The sequence below is a fragment of the Dasypus novemcinctus genome, chromosome 3 (assembly GCF_030445035.2).
Source record: "Dasypus novemcinctus isolate mDasNov1 chromosome 3, mDasNov1.1.hap2, whole genome shotgun sequence".
Classification (NCBI taxonomy): Eukaryota; Metazoa; Chordata; class Mammalia; order Cingulata; family Dasypodidae; genus Dasypus; species Dasypus novemcinctus.
Genome location: NC_080675.1, coordinates 33,385,348 through 33,405,599, shown reverse-complemented (window position 1 = coordinate 33,405,599; position 20,252 = coordinate 33,385,348). Strand labels below are relative to the sequence as shown.

Sequence of the window (20,252 nt, the reverse complement as noted above, 5' to 3'; positions counted from 1 at the left end):
CCACCCGCACCCCGGGAACAAGGGTCCGCATTGACCAAGGTGCGAAAGTTCGCTCGCGTCCTCCCGTTTTCCCGCCTCCCCTCCCCCGGCCGCGGCCCCCGCCTCCCCCCGCGCTGCACCCTCGGCGTTGGCTGCAGCCTGCGAGCAGTTCCCGTCAATCCTACCCCCCCTCCACAGGATGTCCATATTAGGACATCTGCGTCAGCAGGTTTCCACGGCCGTCCCCGGCGGTCGTAGGGGGAGCCATCCCCGAAGCCCCTCACCTTGGCTGTCCTGGAGACCCCTGGCACCGCCACACCTAAACGTTCACGGCGTAAAGAAATAAGGCAAGACGGAGGGTGGGGGCTGCGAGCGCCGCGGCGGCGGCCAGGCGGTTTCAGAAGCGCCGCGACGCTGGCGTCACCCCTACGGCGCGCAATGGTTGCGCCGTGACGCGTGGACTCATTCACTGAAAAGCGGTGGCTGCGGCGCCTCGTACTCCAATCGCATCCGCAGCGAGCAGTGGAGAGGCTGAGACAGAGCCGGCGACCGCGGCGCAGCGAGCGAGCAGTGACCGCGCTTCCACCCAGCTCTGTCCCCCGGCGCCCACCTGCCTGCGCCCCGCGGCCCCTCGCCCGGCTCTGACTAACTGCGACCATGATGTTTTCGGGCTTCAACGCCGACTATGAGGCGTCCTCCTCCCGCTGCAGCAGCGCCTCCCCGGCCGGGGACAACCTCTCCTACTACCATTCCCCGGCCGACTCCTTCTCCAGCATGGGCTCCCCTGTCAACGCGCAGGTAAGGCCGGCTCCGTGCCGCCTCGGGCACCGGGCGTGGGGTGGCCAGCGCGGAGATACCGGGGCGGACCGCCGGGGACAGAGGCTGCCACGGCCGCGCAGCCCTAGCCTGGGAGTCCGGGCGCTCGGAGTGCCCGCAGCCTTGCAATACTAAGAATTGGTTCCCTCTTTCCGCGGCAGGCTCATCTCTAGTAGCCCCCCGGCACGCGCTGTAGGGCTGGGGCTCTGACAGGGACTGGGACAAACGTGTCCCAAGCAGACTCGCTAACTATTGCCTCCCCTCCGAGGACCGGGGGGCAGGCGGCCCAAAGCGGCAATCCCCTTGCCCCCCTCCCCGCCACCTCCCGGCTGGAGCAGGGAGGAGGGGCGGGGAAGAGGGTGCAGCAGGCGGGTGTGTAAGGCAGTTTCATTGATAAAAAGCGAGTTCATTCAGGAGACTCCAGAGCGGCGCCTGCGTCAGAGCAGACGTCAGGGATATTTATAACCCCCTTTCAAGCGACTGATGCTGAAGGGATAACGGGAACGCAGCAGTAGGATGGAGGAGAAAGGCACTGCGCTGCGGAATTCTTGGGAGGAAAGGGGGAGCCCTTTCATCCCGGACGAGGGACGTAGAAGAGGTTGGGGGTTTTGCTAGTCCTACCTGCGAGCGGAGCCTGCTCGCTCACGCCTGCTTTCCCCTTGCGTTTTGTTCAAGGAGTTCTGCGCGGATCTGGCTGCCTCCAGTACCAACTTCATCCCCACGGTGACCGCTATCTCGACCAGCCCGGACCTGCAATGGCTGGTGCAGCCCACCCTGGTCTCCTCGGTGGCCCCGTCACAGAGCAGAGCCCCCCACCCGTACGGGGTCCCCACCTCCTCTGCCGCAGCTTACTCCAGGCCTGGGCTCCTGAAGACCAGCACAGGAGGCAGAGCGCAGAGCATTGGCAGGAGGGGCAAAGTGGAACAGGTGAGGGGCTCTTCAGCACTTCTCTTCCAAGGGGAGGGGGCAGAGGGTGAGGACGGGGGAAGCCACTGATTGAGGCGACTGACATCCCCAGCCAGGATCCCTAGCTCTGAGCCCTTTCCATCCCAAATCCGATCCTGAGTCCCACCCCAAGAAGTACCCTAAGAGTTTCTTCTCTTATATTTTCCTCTCTCCTGCGTTTAGACCAGGCTTTTCTTTGTTCTCTTGCTGAGGACCTTATTTTAAATGCAAGTCACACCCAGCCTGCAAGTGCACGTTAGGAATGGCTTCACAGGAGAGATGCCAGGAGGCTGGGAAGCTGCAGGAGCCAGTTTCACTGGGGTGGGTGACTGGAGGTGATGGCAGTCACTGTTACTGGATGCTGATCTTTACAAAAAATTCTTATTCTAGTTGTCGCCAGAAGAAGAAGAGAAAAGAAGAATCCGAAGGGAAAGGAATAAGATGGCTGCAGCCAAATGCCGGAACCGGAGAAGGGAGCTGACGGATACCCTGCAAGCGGTAGGTGGACCCTGTAGATCCCTCCTTTAAAGACTTCAGAAGGAGCTGGAGATGGGGCATAAGGGAGTGGGGTCCTTGAGAAGACTGTGTCTTATGTGTTCCTTTATCCCCCTGTCTACAGGAGACAGATCAACTAGAAGATGAGAAGTCTGCCTTGCAGACAGAGATTGCCAACCTGCTGAAGGAGAAGGAAAAACTAGAGTTCATCCTGGCAGCTCACCGACCTGCTTGCAAGATCCCGGATGACCTGGGCTTCCCAGAAGAGATGTCTGTAGCTTCCCTGGATCTTCCTGGGGGCCTTCCAGAGGCTACCACCCCGGAGTCTGAGGAGGCCTTCACCTTGCCCCTCCTCAACGACCCCGAGGCCAAGCCCTCGGTGGAACCTGTCAAGAGCAGCAGCAGCAGCATGGAGCTGAAGGCTGAGCCCTTTGATGACTTCCTCTTCCCAGCATCGTCCAGGCCCAGTGGCTCTGAGACCGCCCGCTCTGTGCCAGACATGGACCTGTCTGGTTCATTCTATGCAGCAGACTGGGAGCCCCTGCATGGCGGCTCCCTGGGGATGGGGGCCATGGCCACAGAGCTGGAGCCCCTTTGCACCCCTGTGGTCACCTGCACTCCCAGCTGCACTACTTACACGTCTTCCTTCGTCTTCACCTACCCCGAGGCTGACTCCTTCCCCAGCTGCGCGGCTGCCCACCGCAAGGGCAGCAGCAGCAACGAGCCCTCCTCTGACTCGCTCAGCTCACCCACGCTGCTGGCCCTGTGAACAGGCAGGGAAGGGGAGGCAGGGGCACATCCAAGTGCCGCTCCCTGAGCTGGTGCATTACAGAGAGCAGAAGCACGTCTTCCCTCGAGGGTTCCCGTAGACCTAGGGAGGACCTTATCTGTGCGTGAATCACACCAGGCTGTGGGCCTCATGGACTTGAAAGCATCCCACGTGGGGACTCAAGTCCTTACCTCTTCCAGAGATGTAGCAAAACGCATGGAGTGTGTATTGTTCCCAGTGACACATCTGAGAGCTGGTAGTTAGTAGCATGTTGAGCCAGGCCTGGGTCTGTGTCTCTTTTCTCTTTCTCCTTAGTCTTCTCATAGCATTAACTAATCTATTGGGTTCATTATTGGAATTAACCTGGTGCTGGATATTTTCAAATTGTATCTAGTGCAGCTGATTTTAACAATAACTACTGTGTTCCTGGCAATAGTGTGTTCTCATTAGAAATGACCAATATTAAACTAAGAAAAAATATGACTTTATTTTCTAGTAGATAGAAATAGCTATATCCATGTACTGTAGTTCTTCAACATCAATGTTCATTGTAATGTTACTGATCATGCATTGTTGAGGTGGTCTAATGTTCTGACATTAACAGTTTTCCATGAAAACGTTTTATTGTGTTTTTAATTTATTTATTAAGATGGATTCTCAGATATTTATATTTTTATTTTATTTTTTTCTACCTTGAGGTCTTTTGACATGTGGAAAGTGAATTTGAATGAAAAATTTAAGCATTGTTTGCTTATTGTTCAAAGACATTGTCAATAAAAGCATTTAAGTTGAATGTGACCAACCTTGTGCTCTTTTCAATCTGGAAGTTTTGTAAGATTTGGAAAGGTATTCCTGGAGGCCAGTCTGTCAAGAAGGCTTGCTCCTGGAGTGGGACACACCCCTCTTTCTGGTCCCTTATCAAAGAGGAGAAGGAAACCAGAGCTGTTTTTTGAATATTTTACAAGTACGTGTCTTCATATCATAAGGTGAAAATTCTCTGCTTACTGATTGGGGTGCAGCAGGTGCGGGGGTGGGGTGGGGTAGGGTACCTCCCGTGCAATAGCCTTGGTGGAAACACTTGTTCCTGCTTCTTTTTCAGATAGTCAAAGGCGGAACTATTTAAGTCCAGTTGTGCTAATGTTAAATTTAGAGGTCTTGCTCTTAAAGACCCCTTTTGTCAAACAAAACAAAGCTTTGTGCAAACCTCTTTAATTTTTTGCATGCAAACCGGAGTCAATTCCAAGAATGGTTAGAATGAATGACTTTCTCTATTCCACTATTGGGATTAGAACCTTAACTTCCTCATTCGTTGCCCTATCCATCAGATGGTGCTGCCTCTTAACACTGGGTTTAAAAAAAAGGTTTCACTTGGTTATAAAACCCTTTTCAGTCTTTAACATAAAGTACATTTAGCTGGACTATTTTTATTCTGGGAAGGAAGCAAAGGTTTTAGTTGTATTGGATGCGTTGTGATTTCTGAAGTTTCTTTTCACACCGTGTACCTGCCATCAGAAAAAGCTGGCTCTGAGGATTTGAAAAGAGATCACAAACAGTAAGAATAATGGTTGATGATTTGGTAAATAAAACATTACATAATAGCTCAGTAAGGAGAAATCAACCTGACTCTGAATAAGCTTTAACTGAGAAGCTTTATCATCTTAAGGAAGAACATGACCTTCATCTGGGATGAAGTTATGGGACACTTACACAAAGTGTACAAACCACAGAGCGGGAAGACAGCACCATCCCGTCCCGCTCCCAAGCATCATGCAGGCACCAGGCTAACGCGTACCAGTGCACCAGCCGAACAGCAACTAGGAAGCCTGAGGCTACTTTCATCATTGCAAGACAGGTTTGAGAGCCAGAGGGTGTTCTTCCACGCACAGCTGTGCAGAACAGGCACTTCACAGCCAGCTTCCCAGTTCTCTGATTTGGTGATAATAAAAATCACTGGGTGGTTATGGGGTGTCATGCTCAGTCAAGTAAAAGTTTTAATTTAAAATGACAGTTCCATTCAGGTTGATGTTCTCACCTGTCATCTCTCTGCTCCTCATGTAACACTGGCATTTAAATGCAATATACTTTGGCCTTTTGAGAACATTTATCTACCACAAATATCACCTGATTGTGATTTTTGCCATTCTTGCAATAACGAAAGTGGCCTTAGGCTCCCTACTTGTTCAGCTGGTACCTTTTCTGTAGCCTTTAAATATGACCTGAACTAAACAATGAATCCATGCAAACTGCTCCCAGAGCTGAAATAACAAAGTGATTTACTCTGTAAGGAAACCAGCTGGCTCTTTAAGTATCTGACAGTCACAATGTGTAGAAGGGGACTTCCCAGGTGGAGGACAGCTGGACATCCAGGGCTGGACACAGACCTGCTCCTCAGGACCTCACTGATGGCCCTGACACCCTCATGCTGACCGTAGAGATAGTGCATTGCTTTCCTTTTTTTAAGCATAGTTTAATTTTTTTCTTTTTAGGAGATACTGGAGATGGAACCCAGGACCTCGTACATGGGAGGCTCTCGACCACTGAGCTACATCTGCTCCCCATTGCTTTCTTTTTGATAGGCCTGGCCAAGGTCCAGACACAGACCCTTCCCCACGTTCATCAAAGCCAGCCGACTCCAGACCGCTCCATTAACAAGAAGGCAGGCAAGGTCCAGGCAGAGGGACTTGCCTGTAGGAGGGCCCTTTAACAGGTTTCTCAGAGGCCACAGGCTTCCCCAGAGGGTTGGCACCCTGCCCAGCTTCCTCTTACCCCCTCCCACTCTCGGGGAATTGAGAGAAGAAAGGAATTCCCTCTCTTCTGCCAAAGGGCTCCTTCCAAATACCTTTTTCCTGACTTAGGAGTCAACTCCTCCCATGGAAACATCCATTTCCTTTGGGGAAAGACTCTAACCCGTACTCACAGTTATGACCTCATACTGGGCTCAACAAAACAACTATCTAGTACCCATTCAACATCAACACAAGATACACATATATAATAGAAAGAGGATGAGAATAGGGATGGGGAGGGGCATTTCCTGTAGGAACTGTGTCTGGTTTAGCTCACCAGTGGATCTCCAGACCTAGCTCTGTGCCTGGCACATAGTTCAAGGTTAATGAATATTTGCTCAGTGGGTAAATGAATAAATTAAGCACTATTTCCATAAGCAGTAATACAATCCACACATCTTCTCTAACTGCTTCTATCTCCGGTCCTGTTAGGATATTAAGCAGTGGAGATTTCACATCTTTTATATCTGGCTGCAAACACACAGCCCGGCTCCTTGGCTCCTGGAATTCCTCCACTACCACTACCGGGTTACCGTCATCAATGCTGCTTCACGAATGCACCTGTGCTTCCAGCTCCTAATTAATTTCAGATGGAGAAAGGCTAGAAGAAACACAACTATTGAGCGGATTGTTGATTCTGTGCTGCCTTTCTACATTGCTGTATCTTGTGTAATTATTACAATGAAATGATAGTATTAAACAATTTGTCTAATAACAGTAATTTTTGTTCAGCCGCCACTTTCTGTGTGTGAATGAAAGTAAATCAGTTACGCTCTCTTTAATTAATGAACAAAGAAGAGATTATGACAAAGTGAAAGTTCTCAGATGATGACTCTGAGGAAATTATCTGACATTTCAATATTTTTCAGGTTAAAAAAAAAGAAAACAAAAATCGATCTTTAAACTGTATATGAGGTTTCCTTCAAACAGAATAATCAAATCTCAAAAATTAAATGAGAAATGAGCATCACTCATCAACTGAATATCACAGTGTTTTAAATTGTGCTATTTGGCAATTAATACTGAAGAACTGCCCATTGGCTCCTTTGCAACTCCATCTCACATCTTCCTCTCCCTGCCCCCCGCCCCCCCACCCCCAAGCTCTGTCCTCACAGAACTTCATTCCATTCCTCCCCACATGCAACACATTTGTTCCTGCCTCTGGGCTTTGCACTTATCCTTCTGCCTGGGCATCTATTCCTAGCCCTGGTCATTCAGGACTTAAGTGACATGTTCTCCCAGAGGCTTTCCCCACCCCATCTAGAGAAACTTCTACACTGACTTCCTTCCTGCCACTCTCTATCCCATTATCCCATTTCGGTTTTGCAACATCAAAATTTATATTTTCTTTTCCTTCTAAAAAAAATTCTGCACTCTAACACTCATTGAAAAAATGAAGATGGATGAATGAATGAACAGATTACAAAAATGTCTAAAGGGGGTTAACTAGAACAAGGGAAGATGAAGTATGTATGTCATAGGTTTCTTCCAGAGTGGAAGAGCATGCACCTTTGTTTAGAAAATCCCTGTCAAAGGTTCTGTAATACTAAGCTGAGGCTCTAACTAGCTTGGGAAAGTATGTTAAGGGGTACAAAAATTACATTTCAGTGGCACCTCTAGACTGCAATTACAAATTGAAAAATTTGCTTCAATATAAAATGCAGAAAGGATGCATATGTAAATTTGGGTATAAGCATCTTCAAAGAAATGAATAAGATTTTGTTTTTCACTTTCATTGATATAAAGTTTTCAGACTAACACACAAACCCATTTGAGTCCATTGGTTCCTAGCAATCAGTGTGCTCAGTTATAAATTCTCTAATTCGGGCTTCATCAGAAGGAAATAATAAGGGTTAGCTATTACTATTATCATGATCAATATCAATGTACTGTCATTATCATCACTTACTAAGAATATGCCCAGGGCCAAGGAAAAGCAGGTAGAAATAAGGTGCCTTAAATCCTGCTGAATGAGTTCAAAGTTCCTGAAGGGGATGGTGTTGGGTGATTTCCACTTTCTTTTGTGTACCAGAGAAAGCAACAGAAGCATAAACTGGTTTCATTGCTAAGAAATTCATTTCAATATTTACACACACACACCCATAGACTAAGCTTAGCTGCCTTTCTTGTGCCTGAGAAGCATCTGCCCAAGAGGACACAGAGCAGGAAAGTCTGTGGCCATTATTGCAATGCCTGAGCACACAGAAACTATAGAGAAGCATTAGCTATTATTGATTATAATTTAGGGAGATGGGGGTCAAGGAAGAAAATATATAGCCTTTAGGGCAAGCACGGGCTTCATTTCTTTCAATACACAGTTCCTGGGTGTCTGCTATGTAGCAGGTGCTAGATTCAGATGTGAACAAGATACAGTCTTGTCATATAGAGTTGATGTGTAGTGAGGGAGAAAGACAAATAAACATTAATCCACCGTGACACTGGAAATGAACACAAGGTGCAGGGTTGCACATATAAGGGAGTGATTAACTCTATCTAGGGGAGTCTCTGAGAGGGCGACCCCTAAGCTGGACTTTGAAGATGAATTGGGTGTGATAGATGAGCAAATCGTAGGGTGGAGGGCATTCCAGGCTGAGGAATAGCACCAGAAAGGCACAGACTCATAAAACAGCACACTTGGTTTGGCTGGACTACCAAGTGCACATGTGCGTATGAAAGCATGTTGAGGGTGGAGGTGGAGGGAGGTGTAAATTATAGGACATCACATAAGCACATTTGATTTCATTGACATCAAAATGGAAGGGGCTGGAGAAAGATCAAGGAGAGGTGACCGTTGCCAGATCATGGAGAGCCTGTTATTTACTAAGTTCAGTTGAGTGTAGGCTATCCAAGGTGGTGGTGGTAGGAATGGAGAGGGAACAAGAGGTAATTAGGGGGTAGGACGGTCTGGACTTGGTGATTGAGTGGGAGGTGAGAGAGATGGAGAAATCCAAGCTCACCCCCAGGTTTACCAGGCTTGATATACAACCGGGCTCGTGGCTCCACCCATGACTTTGGGACTATAGGGAGAATTGCACACTTGCAGGAGAAGGTGCATTTCATGTTGGACGTGTTGTGAGGCCTTTGGACGACCTAGGGGGAAGACTTAGGCAGTTGGAATTGTACAATGATGAGAGTTTGTAGAGCTTGTCTGGAGGCACATGGTTGGGATAGATCCTGGAGCCCTAGGACATGATATGATGATAATGGCTTATACTTCACATGTGCTTGCTATGTGTCAGACATTGTGCTACACAATGTAGGCAGCACTGAATCAGCGATCATGTGTGCCAAACAAGTGCCAGCAGCTGGCACAAAATGGGCACACAAAACTTATTTTGTTAGGCGGATGCTCTCATTTAGTCTTCACAACTTCACAGATAGGATTTATACCGTTTTAAAAATAAGGAAAATGATCTAGGAAGTCGACCAAGGTTGCACAGCTGGTAAGTAACAGATATTATAGAATGTCAAAATCTGCCCCTAAATATGTCCTTGTGTAACCCAGGGTGACACTCTTGCCCACAAGACTGCTTTCTCTGCCAAATCAGAGGTAAGTTTCAAAAATCTAAAAATCTGACAGGGTCCGATGACTGCTATGGAAATACATGGAACAGGCATACACTACATCATTCTTAGGGGGTTGATGCATTGGCAGCAACATGAGGGCATGCTCTGGAGTTGGCATTCGTTGTGTTCCTCTCAAGAGTTTTTTTTAGGAAAGAAGGTCTGAGCAGCATATGCTGTGCTATAGCTATGTACCAAGCACAGGAAGATGGGAGCAGTCTGTCCCAGGTGCAGGCAATAGTGATATATTCATTTTCTATTGCAGTGGATCAAATTATCACAAACTTGAAGCTTAGAATAACATATTTATTATCTCACAGTTTCTGTGGGTCAGGAGTCTGGGCAAGACAGCTCCATTCAAGGTCTTACAAGGCTGAAATTAAGGTGTCAGCCAAGTTGCATTCTCATCTGGAGGCCTGACTGGGGAAGAATTTGCTTCCAAGCTCATTCAGGTTGGCAGAATGGATTTCCTTGCGGCAATGTATCTAAAGATCTTGGCTTTTTGCCGGCTGTTGGCTGGAGGCTGCCCTCAGTTTCTTGCCACGTGGGCATCCTCAACATGGCTGCACACTTCATCAAGCCAGCAAGGGGAAAGGATACCTCTCTAGTGCGTGTTAGCAAGACGGAGTCTTAAATGTCTCATGACATAACGATGATGGGTGTGACATCCCCTCACCTTTGCCATACCTATGGATTATAAGCAAGTCATGGGTTCCACCTGCACTTAAAGGGAGAGAATTACACAAAGGTGTGGACACCAGGAGGCAAGAATTACTGGGTGGGGGGTGGGGTGGGGTCATGATAGGCTGAGAATTTAAAAGGAATAACAAAACCAACTAAAGTTGATCTACCTTTTTAACACCATGCACTTCCAATTCCAGATGCTGTCAATGATAAAATATTCTTTTCTGAAAAAAATCTGTTGGTTTAAATTCTAAATAATTGCTGGGGTTATTATTGAATTTTAATAATATACATATAAGGCTCATTTTTTAAATGACTTATCCTTTAATAATCATTGTATTCTACATGGAAGTGAACTCAGTTATACAAACAGTTGACACAAGGACTCACTAGCTCTGTGCCTTCATTTTAAGAGTAAATTTCAAATCATTTGAGATCATTTTGGGTGTACTGCGTCTCCAACTCCTGTGGAAGTACATATTACTGTGTTTAAAAGATTTGCCATAAACAAAGAGCACAGTGATTGCAAAGACAAACTAAACTTGAGTTACTTTGGTTTTTTCATTGTATATAATCATTCTGAATTTTTTATTTGTTTAAAATTTAAAACTGTGAAACAGTGCGAAACGTGAAAGGTAATGTCTTTACTTGGTAAATGCACATTTTAGCTAATACATGAAATATTTTATTAAGTTTTAAAATTGCCTTTAAAATGGAAAATTCTTTTAAAATTGTTTTAAAACTAAAGAAGAAATCGAGAAAAGAAAACATTACATCAGTAGTATGATTTAGTAGTTGCCTAACACCAGATAAGCTACTGTTGTACTGCCTGGGAAGAAAAATAAATACAAGCAGCACTACTTTGGGATCGCTTGAGCTAGGCACTGTTCTAAGCGCTTTATATATACAAGTTAATTCATTAGAAAAATCTTCACAACAAACCTCTAAGGTAGGAACTATTATTACCCTTCTTGTAGAGATTATATAGTCTAGAGTGCAAAAAGATTACGATCGGCTCAAGATCATCCAACTGGAATATCGGAGCTGGAATTTGAGCACGGCAGTGTGGCTCCAATGCCTGCACTTTAAGCCTCTAGATGGGAAAAACAAAAGCAAAAACAATTTCCCCAACAACCTCGCAGGCAGTCCGAAGTCCTTCAGAAAGGACATAAGTGCAGCTGGTTCCTGGGCCGAGGGCGAGCTGGCAGCCCACGGACCTCCCAGAGGGATTTTGGGGGTACGCCCTCGCCGTCCGCTCCTCTGCCGGCTTAGCACCCTGCCCGCGCCCTCGACCTCACCGGCGTGGCCTAGGTTTCTCCCAGCCCTTCCCAGCTTCCGGTCCTCCGCTCCAGGCCAGGTCGCTGGGGCTGGCGGCGCCAGGAGCGCGCGCGTCTATTTACTGTTTGGTTTCCATGGTGACACGTAGGCTCCAGCGGCGCCTCCCTTCGCCCGCCCCGCCGCGCGGCCTCCACCTGGCGCCGTGACGTCTACCCGCCGCTTCCGTTCTGCCCATATTTGGCGCCGCCGCTGCGCCGCCCGTCCGGAGGCCGAGAGAGGGACTCCCGCCTCGCCCCGCCCCCGGGCGCCGGCCACGCCCCCGGGGAATGCTGGCTGGCGCTGCGCTCGCCGCCCGCCCCTTCCCGGAGGCCCGAGCGTGGGCGGGGGCCTGGGGCGCTGGGGGCTGGGCGCGGGGGCGCGGGGGCGCGGGGGAGGGAGGGGGGCTGCGAGGTCTCTGGCGTTCCTTGACTCGGCATCTGCTCGTTGAGGCTGCAGAGTCCAGCCTTGGGGCTGTCGCTCCCGTTCAGGGTGGATCGCGATTATCTCCCTCTGTGCCCGGAAATCATGGAAACAGCCTAGCTCGCCTAGCTCTAATAGCTCATAGGCTTGAACTCGTTCATGGCTAAGTGCAGAGCTTTGACGACCGAGGTTCAGGGGTCAGCGTTGCCCCCTTGGGGAGGCCGTGTCCCTTTCCTGGGCCTAGTAAAATGCACGGTGGGGGTGGGCCGCGATGGTGGCAGCAGTAGCGCAAAGCCCGGGAGAGGCGATCTCCCAGCACCTTCCAACTACACCGCCCCCTAACCCCGCCTGAAACAACTGGGGTGTCAGTGAAGTTCTCTGAGGACCCCTACAGTAGCTGAATGTGTGCCTCGGCTCTGTGCTCATATCAGGCATTTAATAAATTTTAGTTAACTGATGATTGAAAAAATCCCAGGCAAGCTGCCTTTGGCTTTCACCTTCATAAATCCGGACCCCGGCAATTCTTAGAGACGGAAGGTTTATTGCGATGATGAATAATCGCGCCGCAGGGTTGCTGATGTAAAGCTATGTGCAAATGTAAAGGGCAATAAGCATTCCTGGGAGGAATCCAGCAAGATTCCAGAAGTCTCCCCGGGAGCCGTTCCCGCCGGCTGGCCGGGAGGGCGGGGGTGGGGTGGGCAGTGCGGCAGTGGCCGCTGCTGGGGAATCAGTGCGACTGGCCTGGAGTTTAGTGTTCAAGCTGCGAAGCCGGCCCCTCCGGGACTCCTCGGTCTTTCTGGCCGAAAAAGTGTGTGTTTTTCAGAATTTCAAATATGGAAGGCACATCAGAGGTTACCTAACTCGGCTTCTTTATTCTGCAAATGGGGAAACTGAGGCTCAGGGAAGTTGGTTCCCTGGTCCAAACTTGCATAGCTACTAAAAGACAGACAGAAGCCAGACTTCGGACTTCAAACTGGTATTCCTTCCATTAGACATAGTTTCTTGCTTCTAGCCCTTGTGCCCCTGTGGCTTCAGAACTCTTACCTGCACAGCTGGTGGGGGCTTGCAGTAAAACCAAGGATGCCACTGGCACGCCTGCTGCCACACACAGCCCCCAGCCTGCCACCAGGGCCTGGGGTGATGGCCAGGAGGTATGTACTCCCCAAAGCCACAGCATTCCTCCTGACAGTGGCATCGGGCTATGAGTCGCTGTCCCCAAACGAGTCTCAGACTAGCAGTTGGTGACTTTTCCTAGTTCCCCAAGCCTCACATTAAGCTTTACTCAGCCAAGACAAGAGCAGAAGGGGTGACTACCCTGAACCCCTGGAAACCCCTGTTCTGCCACTTGGAAAGTCTTTTCATGCCCCATGGAGGTGCATTCCCGAGAGGAAACTCCTCTTTAACGCTTCTCTTTTTCTCTCTCTTTTTTCCTTAGTCTCATCCAACTTCCTCTTACACCCCATTTGTTCCCTAATTTCTAGGCTCCATCTGAACTGCCTTTAGATGGAAAAGACTGGTGCCTGCCACCTGCCCTAATGCCAGGCTCTTCCCAACTGGCCCATTTGAGGAAAGGTCCGTCACCTTTCTCTCCTCTTGGACTTGGTGCCACAGTAGTAGCAGCAGCAGCAGCAGCTCTGCCTCCTGGTGGAAAAGGGAGGCACGGCTCAGTTTCCAGTCCTGAGAGCATCATCGTGGTGGTGCAGGCCAGAAGAAGAGTTTTCCTTTGTTCACTCTGGTGGAAAGAGCAAAGCTTAAGAAAAAAAAAAATTCTAGTTTTTTTCTCCTGGTCTCTTTCTGAGGGTCTGGTGAGGTAATCTGTTTTATTTTATTTTTTTAAAGATTTATTTTTTGTTCATTCCCCTCCCCTCCCCCGTTGTCTGCTCTCTGTGTGCATTTGCTGTGTGTTCTTCTGTGTCTGCCTGTATTCTTGTCAGCGGCACCGGGAATCTGTGTCTTCTTTTGTTGCGTCATCTTGTTACGTCATCTTGTTGCATCAGCCCAATATGTGTGCGAGGCCACTCCTGGGCAGTCTGCACTTTTTTCGTGCTGGACGGCTCTCCTTACGGGGCGCACTCCTTGCGCGAGGGGCTCCTCTATGCGGAGGACACCCTGCATGGCATGGCACTCCTCGCACATCAGCACTGTGCATGGGCCAGCTCCGCACCGGTCAAGGAAGCCCTGGGTTTGAACCTTGGACCTCCCATGTGGTAGACGGATGCCCTATCTGTTGAGCCTTTCCCTGGTGAGGTGATTTGGATGCAGAAAACTCTTCTGTTGTTTTTCCTGCCTGAGTTGCTTTTATCCTGCATGCTATCTAAATCATGCCCCTTCTTTCAAACTCCATTTCAAATTCCACCTGTTTTGTAATAACTTTTCTGACACTCCTTTTATCTACCTCCTTAAATACGGCTGTACACAGATTCAGCACTACCTAAAAAGAACACGCACAACATGCTGTTTCTTTACTATTGTTTCCTTGAGATTGAAGACCTGTCTTATATGTCTTTTCTGTTCATAGACTCCCATGGTGCCCAGCACAGGGCTGGAAACAAAAGCCGCTCTCCGTAAGCCCTTGCTTATTAATTAATTTCTACAAAAACCACTCTAAATGCTTGCTTCGGCAAACCTTCCGGAGCTCTTAGTTTTCTGAGAAATCTAGATCGTGATCTAATCAAATGCAACCTTGCACAATAGATAGTTTCACAGAGCAATTTCACAAGCAGCACCACCCACGGTGGGATGAGGAAGTTTGAAGTGGAGGAAAGATGAAGACGGTGGTGATGTTGAAAAGTCCAAAGACCCAGAATCAGAGGACAGGGACCTCTGCTCCTGGGATTGGAGAAGCAGCACTGCTCTGGAATCATGTTCCAATCCAGACTCCGCCACTTTTAAGCTGTGTGACCTTGGGCAAGTTAACTCTCCCCTCTGTGCCTCTTCTCTCATTCGTAGTAGTAGTGCCCATCTCAGAGCCACATGATGAGGATAAATTGAGTTAATGTTTGTAGCGCACACAGAACAGTGCCTGGCACATACTAAGTGCTGTAGAGCTATTTGTTAATGAACTTTCCAGCTCAGTCATCTTGTAAATGGAATGAGACAGATAACATGACCTTTTGGTTCCCTCTGGGGGCAGTGCATGAGCTTTGATTCCTTGGTCTGTCAATAGTTGTGTGACCTTGGCCGAATCACTCTAATTTGCAGAGCCTCCATTTTCTCATCTGGGAAATGGGGATAATTGTGTCTATGTCAAAAGACTGCTGCATGCATTATGAATTTGTAAAAGGCCTGGCACATAAGGAACTTAGTAAACAGACACTGTAGTTGTGTCTGTGGATGAGAACAGCCGTTTATAAAGGAGGAGTGTCCCCAAAATGTGAAGTTTCAAGAAAGGTTGAACGAGTGAACAGCAATGAGATCAGCTCAGTTTCTGGAGGTTGGGGGGAAGGGGAGCTGGGGCTGGGCCATGTCTTGATAACACAGCACCTGAGGAAAGCAGCAAAGGTTCGACTTGCACATCTGCTCTAGGAACATTTTCTGCCTGAGGGCTGTGTGAGGGTGTGGACGCAGTGGGGCCGGGTGCCAGGAGCTCTGGGCCCCTCCTGCTGGTACATTCACTGTCTCTTCAACTCTCCTTTTAAGGAGGGTGGGAGAGGGACAAAGGACTTTAGTAGGAAAGGCTGTAGACAGGGTGGGCCTTAGAAACCTGTTGTGGCTGAGTGTGTGTGCCCTGGTGGGGAGGGGGCTTGTGGGAAAGGCCCAGGGACACCCTGCCGGGGAGACGGACTCCCTGGCCTGGTGTGGGCTCCTGCAGGGCAGAACCTGCTGGCACAGCTCCTCCAAGCCTCCGTTCCCAACGATGATGCCAGGGGTCGGGGGAACGGGGGGTAGGATAGTCTTAAAGCCAGATTAATCTTAATTCCCTTCAACTCTGCGTGGAAAAGTACTAAATGGAAAGTGCAAATACTGTACGTACTTTTTTTGAAGGGGGAAGGAGCATTGCAAAATCAGACATCATCGGGTGTTGCAATTCCAAGCACGTTGGGAATCAGTCTTTGGGTCCTCGCACTTGACAGCTCTTGTCCCTGGTGACACATGAGGATCTTGGCGCTCTGGAGCAGGCAGGGAGCAGGGGAGGTTATGCTAAAGTAAATGGTTACTCGGGCATTCCCATCCCGGTCTGAGAGCTGGGTGGACGGCCAGCTTCACAAATCCAGTTTGGGGATGGTTTAGGGAAACACAGAGCAATCTGTAAGCCTCATTTTAAACTCATATTTCTGGTCATAGCAATATGGCAGGTCCTGAAGAGTCCCCAGAGTAGACCCCAAAGGTAGCTGCCATCTTTTGAAAATGGAGCTTATGAAGAATCTTGAAAGTGCTGATATTGGCTGTCCCCGGGAAGGAGGGAGCGTGTGTGCTCATTTTCTTTTCTTTCCCTTTTTTTTAAAAACACCTTTTTTTTTTTTAAAGTTAACAGATGATGCAGAACGTTACACTAAAAAAACATGAGGTTCCCATATAAACCACTCCCCACCCCCACCCCCATCATTTTTGTAAATTGTATTTTTTTGAAGATACATACATCACAAAAAATGTTACATTAAAAAAACATAAGAGGCTCCTGTATACCCCCCGACCCCCCATCCCACTCCTCCCACACCAACAACCTCCCCCATTAGTGTGTGTGTGTCTGCGCTTGTTTATACTTGCTGATTTATTTGTTTTTGGCAAGTTCATATTGCTTTTGCAGTAAGAAGAAAATATTTTTCAAATGTTCCCAGCAAAGCAGTAGGTTTGTGTTTTTTTAATAGATAACAGAGCATAATAAATGGAAAGACTCAAGTACGCCCCCACATTTTACAAAATAACTTTTTTTTCCTTTCCTCCTTCTTTCCAAAAGAAATAGACGTTCATGGTGGAAGCCTTAGAAACTTCTGATAAGCAAAATAAAGAAAAAAAAAAAATCACCCGTAAGTCCATCACAGAGAGAACCACTGTCAACGTTGTTGACTTTGCCTTTCCAATGTATACTTTATTTTAATTTTTTTTAAGATTCATTTTATTTATTTCTCCCCTCTTCCCCCATTGTCTGCTCTCTGTATCCGTTCGCCGTGTGTTCTTCTGTGTCTGCTTGCATTCTTGTCATGCGGCCCAGGGAAACTGTTGCTTTTTTTGTTGCATCATCTTGCTGCGTCAGCTCTCTGTGTGTGCGGTGCCACTCCTGGGCGGGTTGCGCTTTTTTTGTGCGGGGCGGCTCTCCTTGTGGGACGCACTCCTTGTGCGTGGGACTCTCCTATGTGGAGGGCACCCCCGTGTGGCATGGCACTTGTTGCATGTGGCAGCACTACGCATGGGCCAGCTCACCACATGGGTCAGGAGGCCCTGGGTACTGAATCCTGGACCTCCTTTGTGGATGCTCTGTCAGTTGAGCCACAACAGCTTCCCCCAATATACACTTTAATTTTAGTCTCTTTACTTTATGTACTGTCGTTTTTTTAAAAAGTGGGACCATGCTATCATACCGTTTTGTAACCTGCTTTTTCCATGTGGTAGATCATGAACAGCCTTCCATGTCATTAAATACTCTTTCATGTGATCACATCAAAAGTTAGTCATATAGGATTCTAGTTATAAAATGGAACCAATCTTATATTGCTGGACCTTTGGTTTGTTTCTAAATTTTTTTGGCCATTTATAGATAATGCTGCAAATATCCTTATGGCTCACGTTTTGCACATATCTGAGATGCTTTCTTTCCGAGTGCACACAACGGTGTGCTCATTTTTAAGGCTCTTGAAGTGCAGCCATGCAGTTGTTACAGTGCATTCCCTATGGCCAAATAGGAGGCTAGTCTTGGCTCAACCAGTTTTCTAGCTACGTAATCCTGAGCAAATTACTTACTCTCTCTAAGCCTCAGTCTCCTCAAACTGTAAAATTGGAAGGATAGGAACTATCCAGTAAGATAGCTGTGAGGATTGGATGAAAAAATTTGTAAGGCAGGGGCCTAGTACAGCCCATGGCTAGTCTCTCCACAGTGGCAGTTCTTCTGATTTATACGTGGTCTTTTCTTCAGCGGCAGGATGTTGTCTTGTAGACTGAGGTCCAGTTGCCTGGGGTAAGTTGGGATGGTGATGGAGAGGGGGAGGTTGAAGTGGACAACAGAGCAGGGGCTGGTGATGGGTGGGGTGAAGGGAGGGTTAATAGAGAGAGTGGGCTGCAGGGGGGAGAATGGGACCCCAATGGACAGAGGCACAGTGTTCACAAGGAGCAGAGACCCTCTGAAGCAGACATGTGCCTGTCACTTTGAGGCCTGGGAGGCCACCTCTCTAAGGTGGAGCTTGGTCCTCTGGTCCTTGGCGCCCTGGAGGCTGCTTGCTACCCTCCTCTCAGCCTCATCTTGCATCTCTCCTGCTGGCCTTCTTTCAGTGCCTTGAATGTGCTGCATTCCTCCCTGGTGTGTGCACTTCGTACATTCTAGTTCCCCAGCTTGGAACGCCTACTCTTTTTTCCTGGCTAATGCCCCGTTTTTCAGCTCTCAAGCGGAAAGCTCACTTCCTGAGTGTCCTTCGCTGATCATTCTGTATAAACCAGTCTGCCTTCCCCACCTTCCCTTGCCTTTACTCTCTTGTGGCTTTCTGTTCCTACACAACAACGTCAAGGTTTGTAGTTAGGTGCGTTTGTGGGATTATGCACCCCTGGTGTCCCTACTAGACTGAAAGCTCCATGCGGGCAGGGACTGTTTATGTGCTTTCTCACTAGGACATCCCTAATGCCTAGCACATAGCACATTCAATAAGCATTTATTGAAATGGAAAAAAGGGCCAGTTCACTCGCACCTGTAAAATGCTTTTGCACCTGCTCCTGTGGCTCTCGTTTTTTTTTTTTCCTTTCCTTTTCTCAATTCTATCTTGATAGATGCCGGTTGGAGGAACAGATTTTGGGGCTGTAAGGGATGCCTCAGCCAGCTCCGCTCCCATCCTCCTGCCCCTTGAGCCAGCAGGCTTCCCTTTCTAAGACTAGAAGCTTTACACCTGTGCTTCTCAAACTTTAACGTGTTTGTAAATCATCCAGGGATCTTAACATGCAAATTCCATTCAGGAAGTCTGGGGGGGAGGGTCAGAGGTTCTGCATCTTTAACAAGCTCCAGGGTGGGGCTGATGCGGCTGGTCCAGGGACCACGCTCTGAACAGCAAGACCTTTTTACATTGCAGCCGCTCTACACGCCAGGCTGATTTCTAGGCATAAAGTGGAATTGTGGTGCCCTCTGATGGCTACTGCCAGACATGACATCCTTTGACCACGTAGCTAAAGAGCAGGCATTTTTAAAAAACTCACACAATACTCCTGGAAAACAAGATCTTCTGAAAAAAACATATGGGCATGTGGATTTCCGAAAGCAGTAGGAAATTTGTGTCAAGAATACACTCTATAAAGAGTCCCTGTCACCTAGAGGTGAAAGGAAATCCCGGAACTGAAGGATGCCATCTAGTCCTGTTTTTGTTTTTGTTTTTTTTTTTAATTAGCAGAGGCCTTTCTTCATCAGGGCTGCGTTATGCCTTTCGTGGGTCCTGGGTAATTTTGCCTTTGTGGACCCCCTTCCTCCATAAAACTTAACTAGAAGCTGTATTTTAGGTCTGTATTGGTTAAAGATGAATATAATAACCCTATATAGTAAAACATTTTCTTTGTCCTAAAAGTTCCTTTTTTTTCCTTCTGATTTTCAGAAGAAATTAAAGCACTTTCATGGGCTGGGCTCCAGAAACTGCCTCCTGTGCCTCACAGAGAAGTCGGCGCTGATCTCCAGGCCACGCAGTAGCCGGGTTATAGCTATGATTCACCCAAGATTAGATGCTAAGTCCTTGAGGGGCATACTGTGGTGACCAGACTGAATCTGTTAAACGATTTAGACATAAAAGTGTGCTGAGCGTTTACTCTGTGCCGAGTGCCTTGCACCCCTCGTTTCCCTGAAGGATCAGACAACCCTGGTAGATAGAAACTGTTATCCATGTTGGACTGATGAGAAAGCTAAAGCTGGGAGGTGACGCCCTTTCTTGATGCCACATGAGTAGGTGGCGGATCTGAGATGTGAACCCCAGGCCTGCCTGGTCCCCTCCAAAGGCTGTGCCCTGGATGTGTCAGGTTACACCTGGCAAGCCTGCCTAGCCCACAGCATCCAAGCTACTGGGGGAGAGACCAGAGAAGGTTGGAGGGGCTTAGGGAAGAAGGCTTTGGAGAAATGGTAATTGGAGAAATGAAGGGGCAGGGAAAGGTGAATGTGGGAATAAGAATGGCTTGTTCGGGGGGCCACAGGGACACTTTCTAAGCTGGAGGGAATGCAAAGTTGGGAAGCAGAGGACCGTAGGTGGGGCATGGTTATGGAGACTGAGGAATTTGGGCTTCATCTAAGGTGCAGTTTTGTTTCCTTGAGCCCTGAAATCTAGTCCTGGGTCATCAATAACTGAGCGAAGTTTCATGGCGTG

The 20,252-nt window shown here is 48.2% G+C and overlaps 1 protein-coding gene and 1 long non-coding RNA gene across 2 annotated transcripts; one reads left to right on the top strand and one right to left on the bottom strand.

Moving 5' to 3' along the window:
- Positions 1-472: 472 nt before the first annotated feature.
- FOS (Fos proto-oncogene, AP-1 transcription factor subunit) lies at positions 473-3,802 on the top strand. The gene is made up of 4 exons (XM_004455179.4): positions 473-777; positions 1,471-1,722; positions 2,131-2,238; positions 2,360-3,802. Exons 1-4 carry the CDS (start codon positions 637-639, stop codon positions 3,002-3,004), a joined length of 1,146 nt encoding a protein of 381 aa, XP_004455236.1. The 5' UTR covers positions 473-636; the 3' UTR covers positions 3,005-3,802.
- Positions 3,803-9,646: 5,844 nt separating this feature from the next.
- Positions 9,647-11,407, bottom strand: LOC131277897 (uncharacterized). The gene is made up of 4 exons (XR_009184921.1): positions 10,981-11,407; positions 10,429-10,503; positions 10,206-10,273; positions 9,647-10,041 (listed from the first exon to the last, which is right to left on the bottom strand). It is a non-coding gene; the product is annotated as an uncharacterized lncRNA (long non-coding RNA).
- Between the last annotated feature and the right edge of the window lie 8,845 nt (positions 11,408-20,252).

Bases quoted from the DNA above. Each gene is read 5' to 3' on its own strand.
- FOS (XM_004455179.4), top strand. From the start codon at position 637: ATGATGTTTTCGGGCTTCAACGCCGACTATGAGGCGTCCTCCTCCCGC. The intron at 778-1,470 runs GTAAGGCCGGCT...GTTTTGTTCAAG, and splicing joins GCTCCCCTGTCAACGCGCAG to GAGTTCTGCGCGGATCTGGC. The intron at 1,723-2,130 runs GTGAGGGGCTCT...TTCTTATTCTAG, and splicing joins GGAGGGGCAAAGTGGAACAG to TTGTCGCCAGAAGAAGAAGA.